The 11,088-nt window shown below is 47.8% G+C and overlaps 1 protein-coding gene across 1 annotated transcript in view; it reads right to left on the reverse strand.

Moving 5' to 3' along the window:
• The window catches only part of DOCK4 (dedicator of cytokinesis 4), a 274,845-nt gene that overhangs the window by 14,525 nt on the left and 249,232 nt on the right, over positions 1-11,088 (reverse strand). The window contains exons 42-44 of the mRNA XM_023537457.1: positions 10,964-11,050; positions 3,527-3,703; positions 2,780-2,863 (exon numbers count right to left, since the gene is read on the reverse strand). Of these exons, the coding sequence (XP_023393225.1) occupies positions 2,780-2,863; positions 3,527-3,703; positions 10,964-11,050 (348 nt within the window). The remainder of the gene's footprint in view (positions 1-2,779; positions 2,864-3,526; positions 3,704-10,963; positions 11,051-11,088) is intronic.

The raw sequence follows: 11,088 nt of genomic DNA on the forward strand, positions 1-11,088 counted from the left end.
GTGTAAGGCCACTAAGTGGCTGCCAGGGGCCAGGCACTGTCCCCACGCACTTGGAGAACCCTCTCAATCCGATGAGATGGGGACAATCCTTAATTCACAGCTGAGGGTTCTCAGGATCAGAGAAATCCTCCGCACGGTAAAACGTAAACGGGGATTTGAACTTGGGGCTCTCTAGTTCCACAGGCTTGATTTCCCTACGACCCCGAGTTCCTTTTCCGGGTATTCCACAGATGCACTAATAACCCTTCTGAGCGGTGATGTGTCTGGCGCTCTGTCCCCCTCTCCCGCCCCCCGGGGGGGGTCAGGAGCTGCTCCCTGTCAGGGCTGGTGTTACTAAGGTCTCTTTTCTGGGCGGCCCCCCCTTTTCCGCGGTACTGTTCTCTCTTCCATCAGGGTCTTCTGTGCCCAACCCTCCCTCCCCCAGGTTTTCACAATCTGTCAGGAGAAAGTAAAAAATGAACGAGAATTCTATAATATGGATTGCTATGTATCCTGTTTTTGTTAAAAAACATGATTCCCGTTCACTTACTATAATGCGGCAAAGCATCACTCCTACTTTAAAACGAGGTCCTGCTCTGAGGACTCAAAGAGAGGAAAGAAACATTCACGTGCCCTGGTTCGACTGTCAGCTGCACTTGACTCCTTTGATTGGAGCAGCTCTTTTCCATTTTAAAAAGTGCCCCAGGCGGGTGTGGTCAAAGGAGTGAACTCCGCAGGCTGGACGGAACCTAACCACACATTAGCATGACATCCCATGAGGACGATACTGAAGCGCGGGTGATCGGGACTGGCTCTAGGGGCTTGGAGCGTCCAGCACCTGCCCTAAGGAGACAGAACCGTGGCCACGCCCACTGACCACCAGCACATCTGCGTAGAGATAAAACTGCCTTGCAATGAACATCAGGGACACCGTCAAGGGAACAGCTCGAGGGGAGTGCGTGTCTGAGGCCTGAAGGGAGACTGTTCCCCGTGACAAAGGGGTGAGGGGTGGAGGATGGGGCCTAAGCACAGCAGCCCTCAGTCTTCTCCGTTTTAAACACTATTAGGTGACGTCCCTTTTGTCCTGATAAAGTTGCAGGGTGGGCCCCCTGGATATTTACTGGGGCGCACCCCTGGGATCACGGTCCGAGGGCGGAGGGGCAGACGCAGGACTCACAAAGGTTGCCGAGCTGCAGGATGGTCCTGTCGCCTCTGCCGACACCAGGGGCTCCGGACCTGAGAGTCCGTGAGTCCGGTGCTTGCTGGGCCCAGGTGGCTTCACATCTCCTCCTCAGTCACTGGATGTGGGCCACCCGGGAAGGACCACAGGGGACAGCACAACTCCACGTCTACAGGACGGTTCTCTCAACCACCTCGGAGGTCCCGAGGGGACAGTGCCCTCTCTAGCCCAAGTCCCACAGAGATGATGCGACTCACCCAAGGTCGCACGCAGTCAGTGGAACTGCCTGTCCCAGGATAGAGACCTCACGTTTCCTGAGCTGTGGCTCGGGCCCCACACATATAACCAGCCAGGATGTGGGGGACACGAAGGGTCCCTGATTTTGGTTTTCCTAAGAGCTTCCTGGCCCTTTTCATGTTAATTCTGGGGAAAGATTCAGTCACGCTGGGTACAGCAGTCGGCGCCTGGGGTGAGGCAAACTACTCACGGGACACTGCCAGGTTAAGAACGGATTCCTCAAAATCAACAAAGGCGGAATCGGACAGGTCCGTAAGGCTCAGAACTGGGGTACCCAAAGCGCTGAGGCCCAGCACCCACCTCGCCCCGGGGACACGGAGAACGCGCCTTACCCTCGACTTCCTCGCGGGCCAGTTGCAAATAACTCCTTTCCCTTTTCCAGAAGCTGGAAGACTGAGTCTCTTCCGGCCAAGGCCCTTGTCAGAGCCACTTCCCTCCCCCCGGGCCTGCCCGCTGTATGAAGGTCTGTGGACTAGGCCTACAGAGCATAAAATAGACTAAAACCAGATCCAACCTCGTTTTCTTATCAAAAAGGGCCTCCTTTACTTGGTTAATAATTTGGTATTATCAAGTGGGACGAGATGCTCTTGCCATATTGTATTATACGTATTCCATTTTTTGTGGGTATAAATGTCTTTATTTCTTAGCCCAGCCTTCCAATCATCAGGTCGCCTACCTCAAAGGTTTTCAAGCCATTTTCAAGCTGGGAGCTGTCAACGGGGACACACAGATGACTCACTCCAGTTCTCTGTACTTGAGGGAATCAAATAAAAATAACCTACGCTTCTTTGGAGTAGAAAATGATAAAGTTTTATCTAGTTTTGTCCACATCACGTCACCTATCGGCTGAGTCTGCAAAACATGATGTGGCTTTAAAGAAAAATCTGTCCAGTTTCTTATTATAACATTTATGTAAGAATCTTATTAATTCATTCATCTAGTCGCTTATTTTGAGTTGAACTGAACTTATTTGAGCCTCAAATTTTGAGTGAAAAACCAGCAGTAAGCCTACAGCAAGTCTTTAGGAAGAGAACATTTAAAGAATGTTTCATGACATTCCATGAAGTTGTTTGTTATAAAGAGCTATCCGCTGTTAAATTTATTTTTGCATCAGAGTCAGAAGAAAAAGCAGAAATTCCCAAGAAGAAATCCAGGTGAGTCTAGAGCGTCCGGCTGCCAGCTTCGGTCAACGAGCCGACTCAGCACGCACGCACCTGCACCGGAGGGCGCACCACGCACCTGCACCGGAGGGCGCGCCACGCACCTGCACCGGAGGGCGCGCCACGCACCTGCACCGGAGGGCGCCGCCCCCCTGCAGCTTACCTGCTCCAGCATCAGTTCCCTTAACCGTGCGATCTTCTCACCGTCTTCGGGGTGGCTTAAGATATATTCTTTGACAAAGAATGCCTAGGAAGGGAAGCAATCATCGGTTTACTTCGGGAGAGCTCCAGAGGGAGCGAAAGACACAGCTGGTGTCTGTAAAGACCCGGCATTTTTAAAGAAAGATACCACTGCAACCAGAGGCAGTGACTCCCAGGGCGGGGGGGAGGCAGAGTGGGCAGAGAAGGAAAGCGGGGTTCGAGGACGAGCAGAGACTGCAGAATCAATATCTCTGGGAAACAAACAAGCAAACGGCAAACCCGAAAGGATAAGCTTCGTGGCATTACATCTTGAAATGAACTAACTGCCGTAACTTTCCGTCTGCCCAAGCTGCTGTGCCTTCCCGTGTAGAACTTGGGGCAGATACAAAGTCCGCTTAAGGCACCTTCTAAACAAGATCAGACTTTCCTGTGCCCATGAACCTCTTTGCTCAGGGAAATCATTTTAGGTAGATATTTGTTAAATGGTCCTAATACCCTCACTACTTTTATTCATCTAAGAAAACACACACACCCTCAAAACATCACTGGGAAATGGAGCGAGTATACATCATAAATACTACATGTTTGCTCTATTTAACAAAGAACTCTGTGTCCCCTGTACCCCACGTGAGCACGCTGATGCGATTTCTTAGGGTTTCAGAGGGCCCGCACCTCTGAAAACTTTTAAACGACAACACCCGGTCCTCACCTCTTGATACCTGGACACTCCACCGTTCACCGCGGCATCTATGACCCCGTTCAGGCACATGGTCAGGGGGTTAATATTCTGCATCTGTCTGGTCTGACACTGACCAGCCAGGCTCTTCAGCTGCTGATTCTTATTTTCCAACACTTCAATTGCATTTTCCAGAGGACTCATTTCCATCTGAGAGGCAAACGAGCACAAATATATATTAGATTTTAAGATACACAAGAAGACAAAGTAGATTATCCGTGTTCTGAATTATCTGTGCCCCACCCCACCCCGGCTCCCATCGATATTTCTACCGGGAGCCATCTGGTAGAACAGGCAAGGATGTCGAAGGCAGACAACAGTTCCACAGTAAGATCTAGAAAGGGAAGGTAATGATACTCGTTGTTTCAATTATGGTTTGAATCATCAGCAAACATGAATTACATATTAGCACGACAACAATCAATTTAATCCTTGAAAGTCTGAGCATCTCATGTCTTTTATACCTTGTTTTTTAATTTGAAGAGCTACATATTTACGGGCCCTGAACACGATCATCACTTTTCTAGATGCTTCCTGAACGCAAAGCACCACGGGTGACACACAGATACATCTTCAGATCCTCTGAGGTCAGGGAGCTTCCAGCCCAGTTGAGAAGATGGGACCTCCACCCATATGGACCACACACGCGTACATAACAGCACCATAAGGTGCTACAGGATGCTACACAGTGGGAGTTATAGAAAATATGACAATCGTATATGCCACAGGATCTCTTTTGGAAGGACAGCCAAATAGAATCACAATGACTTAAAGTTTCTGGGTTGCATGGGAGACCTAAACTGAAAACGATGAACGTGTTCTTCAAGTGTATAGCATTTGTGAAGGTTATTGTCACTGGCATTCTCTTTGAAGAGAAGATCTGTCAAGATCTCGGCTGTAAAGTAATTCAAGTTCACAATAAACACATGTATCTATTGGTTCTTTCAGTTAAGGAAACAATTAAGAGGTTTTAAAGGTCGCTTAGGTCATCTTACATCAGCACTGAAAAGTGCTAGAATAATTTGGCTGTGTCGAAATTAAGAATGTACATTCATCAAAAGGCACTATAAAGAGAAGGGAAGATAAACCAGAAAGTAGAAGATATTTGTAACATGTGAAGCCAGCAAAAAGCCGAAATCCAGAATGTATAAGAACTCTCACTAACCAAAAAGAAACAAAGAACCCAATAAAAAATGGGCAAAAGATGGAAAAGCCACAGTACAAAGGAAGAAATCCAAATGGCCAGTAAACGTGTGAAAAAGTGCTGACCCTCATTTGTGACCAAAGAAGTGACAAATAATACCACAGGCATATATGACCCCTCCCCCCCCAACGGCAACAATAACTATGACAACGCGGAGGGGAGCGAGGACATGGGCAGCGGCATCTCTCAGCTCCCGCTGCTGGGAGTTCAGATGGGCGCCATTGCTTTGGAAAACAGTCTGGCATCCTAAACTAAGGTTGAAGACACACTTTATGATCCTGCCATTGTACTCCTGTGCATACATCTGAGGAAAGTGGAGTAGATGTGTGTACACGAGTGTGAGGAAACGTACAAAAATGTTCACAGCTGTCTCCCGAATCCACACGTCCGTCGATCATTAAATGCATGAACATATCGTGGTATGGTCACACGACGGAATAGTATACTGCAATGAAAACAAACTTCAGTCGCGTGTGCTAGCGTGGACCAATGTTATAAATGATACTGAGTCACGGAAGCAAGTTGCAACAGAACATAAACAGTACGACACTTATACGAAGTGCAAAACCGGGCTAAACTAAATGGACTTGTTTTAGAGAGGCAGATGTCGGCGATGAACTTAGCGACGGAACGGAGGCCGTAAAGGCGAGGATGCCGGCGACCTCTGAGGGAGTTGTCATCGGGAGGGTGCAGGGAGGGCCACTCGGGTGCCAGCAGCAAAGCTCGGTTTCTTTACCTGAGTGGTGGGAAACGGGTATTGACTTTCCAATTATCTATGACATCACGCCTTTGTTTTATATTCACAGAAGCTAAATCATACAGAAAAAGTCTGAGAGCTCTGATTAACTGAAAGTTGAAAAGTAAACAAAACAGCTTAGAAACAAAGCAGAGACGCGGTTGCCAGGGCAAAGGGGTCGCTGTTCCGTGGGTACAGCGCTTCGGTTTTGCACAGTGAAAACGGTCTGCTGTATGTGTCACAATTTCCACGTGACGACAATGTGCTAGACACTTAAAAACGGTTAAGATGGAAAATTTTCTGGTTTTGACCCCAGTTAAAATTCATGCTCATATTTATAAATTCACATGCTAGTAACATGAAAGAAATTAAGGTAAATCAAAACACAATAAACAGGCAAAAGATAACAGCTTGTGAAAATATTTCCAACATATATTCCAGACAAATGATCGACATTTCTCAAATACTGAAGGAAACTAAAGGATCTGACCAGTGCATTCACAAGAGAAACGGAAAGAGTAGACAAAGATGAGAAAACATGTCACCTTTACCAGCATTCAACAAATACCTCCCCACATCAACCCCACCATGATCATTTTTGGTCTGTTATTTGGAAAGACTAAAATAACATGGAGAGGATGCTGGGAAAACAGGTATTTCCAAGAACCGTTATCCCCTCAAGATGGGACATAAATCGATACATGCCACTGCTGATCCGTGAATCAAAGGTTAAATTGTGGACTCTTTGACAGATCAATTCACTTCTAGGGAAATCATCCTAAGGAAGTGTGCAAAGAATATGTAAAAGCTGTTCATCAAGGAATTATTTTCCTCCAGCCCCCAAATTATGAACTTTTAAGACTGTTTATCGCTAAAAAGAATCAGGAATCATTGGAGAAATGGCTGCTTTCAAGTCTGGGGCAGGAGATGTATAAGTGAGCCTGGACCACCCAGCCTGGACCACCCAGTCATACCAGTAAGCAAGGCGGGCAGCTGAGAGGACAGCTATAAGGCGCCTGGCCCATGATCTATTCACTCCCTCTGCTGAAAGAATGTCCTTGGGGAACCGAAAGGCAGGCAGGTGACCAGGACTTCTCTCCTTGTCAGTTGAACCTTCAAGTAAATAGACGAAAACTAAATGCTGGAGGAAGAGACAGTGTCTACGGAAAGCCCAAGGGGGAGTCCCCGGCTAAAGGATTTCTTATGGTAAATAAACCCAGAGCCCACTAGGCATGAGTCCCTGGAGACTGTCCCAGAGAAGTGTCACAACTCTCTGGAGTATAAATCGGAATGTTTCATAATTTAAATGTCATAATTTAATTATACCCCCTGTATGAGGAACGCTGTGAACTCCACTTAGGGACGCTCATTGATCATTCCGAATTACCGATGTGGGAAAGAGAGACCTGGAGGGCAAGGCTCCAGGTGTCAGGTGTCTCCCTACTTCATCCGAGACTCTTGATGCCTTAACATTTGTGGACAAAAAGGGGCGCTGTCATCAATCAACCAAAGTCACCTCACAGGGTGATCTGAACCACTTTCCTAACTGGGCAGGTCGAGGCGGGTGGTCACACCCCAGGACTGTAACTTCTTAGCAAAAGGTTGATCTTTGCCTCCAGCCAGCCCCGTCCATTGTTTCTGCGCAAATGGGTTAACACGCCTGGGAAATGCCTCTTTTTCAGACTCCTCAGCAGCTGTAACCACCCTCGGGAGAGCACAGCATCGCGTTGACTCTCCTGCGATGCGTCCCCTGCCTGGCTCTCTCCCTCCTTCACGTCATCTTCCCTACGTCCCCTCCTTCCTTCCGAATGCATAAAAGCCACTGCAGACTGTCATTCTCCCAAGCACTTTTCTCCATCTGGTTTCCAGGCGTGTCCTCTGTTTGGCTCAGATAAACTCTTAATAAAAATTTTCTACAGGTTTGGATGTTCTTAGGTCGACAAGGTCCCAGCAAAGCTTGATGCTGACTCCTGCCTCTTACTGGACAATCGAGTCCTGCCTGTCAGCTCAGAAACAAAGACAAAAATCCCTCTGGTCACTTTAGTAGAGTGTTAGGGAACCAGATTATTATGTTGAAAACTGGTTAATAAAGAGAAGGAATAAAGCATTATCCCTCCTGTCCTGTCTTGGGGTAATCAAATAGTTGATGAGGGTGCATTTCTCTTCACAGAAGTATTCCAGTGAATAGACAAAGAAGGAGTCAGAAAATATCACCATTTTGTAACCCCAACTAGATTAATACATTGGGGCGATGACACAGCCTATGAAAGCCTTGCACAAACAAACAAAACCCCCACAAAACCCCAAACAAAAATAAAAGCAAAATAACATCAAGCCTTTAGAGATAACTGCCAATTTGCAAAAAAATATAGGGACGAAGGAATAAATTATCCCACTGGTGCACAGTCTACAAAATCCAGAGTTAAGGAAACGTTTCAGGATAAACAACCTGCCAGTCTCTTCAACAGCAACCATCAAAAAAAAAAAAAAAAAAAAAAAAGCAAGGAAAAAAAGAGCGGTTCAGGAGGAAGCTACGGCTGAAAAGAGACTCTGACCAGCTGCTACGTGTGGCCCCTATTTGGTCTGGATCCAAACAGCAAATGACAAAACCCAACAAACAAAACCCCATAAAATAAACACGCTTGGGGAAGTGTGAACGAACACTGTATATTCACAATCAAAAAAATTATTGTTAATTATTTCAGTGGCATGAGGTATGATGCCGTGATCATGTTCTTCTGATAATATACGTACTGAAATATTTATAGACCAAACGATAGGACGTCTGAGATTTACTCTAAAATAATTAGTGTGGAAGAGGGCAGAGGTGCGGATGAAATAGAACTGGCCTTTTTGGTAGTCGCTGAAGTCCAAGGATTGGGTAAAACAGGTTCATTATGTGTTTTCTCTACTTTTGTATGAGATAACTTAAGTTTAAAAAGGACACTGGCTGCTGTGTATGTAAGTGACTGAAGTCCACAACCTCTTAGGAGCCCACTATGAAATTCAGACACTAGATGGCGCTATCGGAGGGGGGAAGCGGGGTTTCGATTCTGGATGGACTTTGAAAGAAGAGTCACATGATTCCCTGATGGAAACAATGTGAGGTACGAAAATACCCTCATTATCTGTACTTGGATTTTTTAAAAAAAATCACCATACATTCTATTTGATAGTTTTTAAAATCTTGTTTAAAAATTTTTTAAAAATTAGCTTACTTTTTAATCAGAAAAATGCAGATAATTTTTGTTTCGATAACAGTAACTAAAAACAAATACCGAAGAAACAGTAGTCACAGGCATTATTGTGTTTAAAGAACGGGATAGCATATTCAGAAGCTAAGGTTTGGTGACCAAAGGCCCACGACCTTATCTGAAAACTCTGGTGCCAGATGTTTCAGAATTCAGAATTTTTCAGATTTTAGAAAGGTAATATGAGGCACCTAGCACATATTATGGAACCCTCATGTGGGGTACAGGGAAATTCCCTTTAATCACATGCATTAGTATTTCTGCAGTAAAACGTGAGCATTTATACTGAGATAAAGATCACAAATTGCCTTACATCAGATCAGGCTAAGTGTATTACCAACTGAGTTTTGGAGGCCAACTTATGTAAACATCTGGTTTTCAGAATCTTTTAGATTCTGGCATTTACGTAAGGAATTCCAGTCCAGTGTGGCTTATGTGTATGGAGCACCCACTTCATGCCCTTGATCCTGAGAACCTGCTACAGTAGGGCTTAAAGCAGTAAACTGACAACTGTAATTGAAGGTGGGACGTGCCAGGCAGCCGAACGAGAGAGACGCAGGGCGCTAGGAGAGGGCCGTGTTCAGGGAACAGAACGGCCCAGTTTGATTGGTTCTGTCTGACGGAACACAAGGCTGCATGTTCTAAAACACAGCAACTGATGCCGGAAAGGCTGTGTTTAGTGATGCTCCTTTAATCAGCATCAGCATCAGCATCAGCATCAGCATCAGCATCAGCATCAGCATGCTTTTTTTATTAGAGATGTGTGTGCGTGTGCGTGTACGTGTGCATGTGTGGTGCAAGTGTTTTTGCGTGTGTGTGTGCGTGCGTGTGTGTAATGATTCCAAGGTTAGGACCACCACTGAGACTCCGCAGAGCTGAACGCTCCCAGTAGTGAGCAGCCAAAAGCCTCCGAGAATCGTCGGTGTGGAGGCGCTTCCCAGGGCTGGGCCCACGCCGTCCGGCGGGAAGGCCGCCCCTGTGCCCAGCAGCCTCTCCTCTTCCGTGGAAAGCAGGAAGGGTCGCCCGGTAAGCGAGCAGCCTGGGGACCCTTGACGCAGACCCTACACAAATGCAACCGCACAGATGCCACCAGATGAATTCGGTTTGTTTAAGGAGCTGTATGCATTGTTTGGCGAAATGAAAATGCATTAAATCCTTAGCTTAATCGCACACGGGAAGCTGAGGGTGGTTTCGATGCTTAGAGAGAGTTCACGTAGGACGAGCCGCTCTTGGGGGACAACTCGGGCAGGATCTGCTCTTACTATTCACTGAGAGTGGGCTCGCTACCTAAATAAGGAAGAGGGTAAATTAGATTTTCACGAGTGGTACGTTTTCTATCAGCTGGAGGGCGGTGGCCACCAGAGGGACTGTACCAGGGGAGCAGAAGGATGCTTGAGACCGCAGGGCGGAGGCTGGCGCCGAAGCGCTGCCAGCGTGAAGGGCCGCACGGGCAGCGGGCGGGCCAGGTCTCAGCCCGGGTGCGTCTGCCCTCAGCAGCTGCCCTCCCTGTCCCCCACGCTGGGGACGGGAGCGGGGCAGGAGGGGGGCGTGCCTCACAACCCCGAGAGTTCTCCAGGTTCTATAATGACGCCCACTGACTCCAGCTGGCGGCCGTTCAGGACCGCCCAGTGACACCAGCATGCCAGCTTCCCGTCCCCTGCCAACGGCAGGGCCTGCTGCGTGTCAGATGCCACGCGGGGCCTTCCCACGAGCCTCACGGCACCGGGAGGGAAACCGAGGCTGGAAGGGATGAACGGACTGGCTTCGGCGTCAGCAAAGTCTGGATCCGAGCCTGCCCTTTCCAACATCTTGCTATGGGACCTCGGAAAAGCCTTTGAACCTCTTGTCAAAACCCGTGAAAAGAAGGCCAGGAACTATCCCTCAGGGCTTAGACGTGCGATTGAAAAAGATAACGCAGATGACCCCTCAGCACGGGCCTGGCACACGGGCGGCACGGGAGGCCCCGGAGCCACGGTGATGAGGAGAGCTGCTCATGTGCTGCGGTCCCCGTGACCTCTGAGGACCCCTCGGGCCGGACGGGGACCACAGGGATGTCTCCTTCAAGGCCCAGCCATGGTGGACAAGTCCATAACCATCACTAACTTACTCTTCGCGCTTCCAGGGACTCTGAGTCAAAAGCAGAAGCAACTACCACACAGCATGATTCCAGATGAGCAAGTGTCATGACAAAGGACTTGGGAAGAAAGTCTGGTCCTTACCACCTCACGCTTCTCCACTTCGAACCAGCGAGAAATCCCGGGTAGACTCTGCACCAAGTACAGTGACGTTCTCTCCACCCAGAGGCTCTGCGAAACACAAAACAAATTAAGTCTCCAAACGGCCC

Source organism: Pteropus vampyrus, unplaced genomic scaffold, assembly GCF_000151845.1.
Source record: "Pteropus vampyrus isolate Shadow unplaced genomic scaffold, Pvam_2.0 Scaffold192, whole genome shotgun sequence".
Lineage (NCBI taxonomy): Eukaryota > Metazoa > Chordata > Mammalia > Chiroptera > Pteropodidae > Pteropus > Pteropus vampyrus.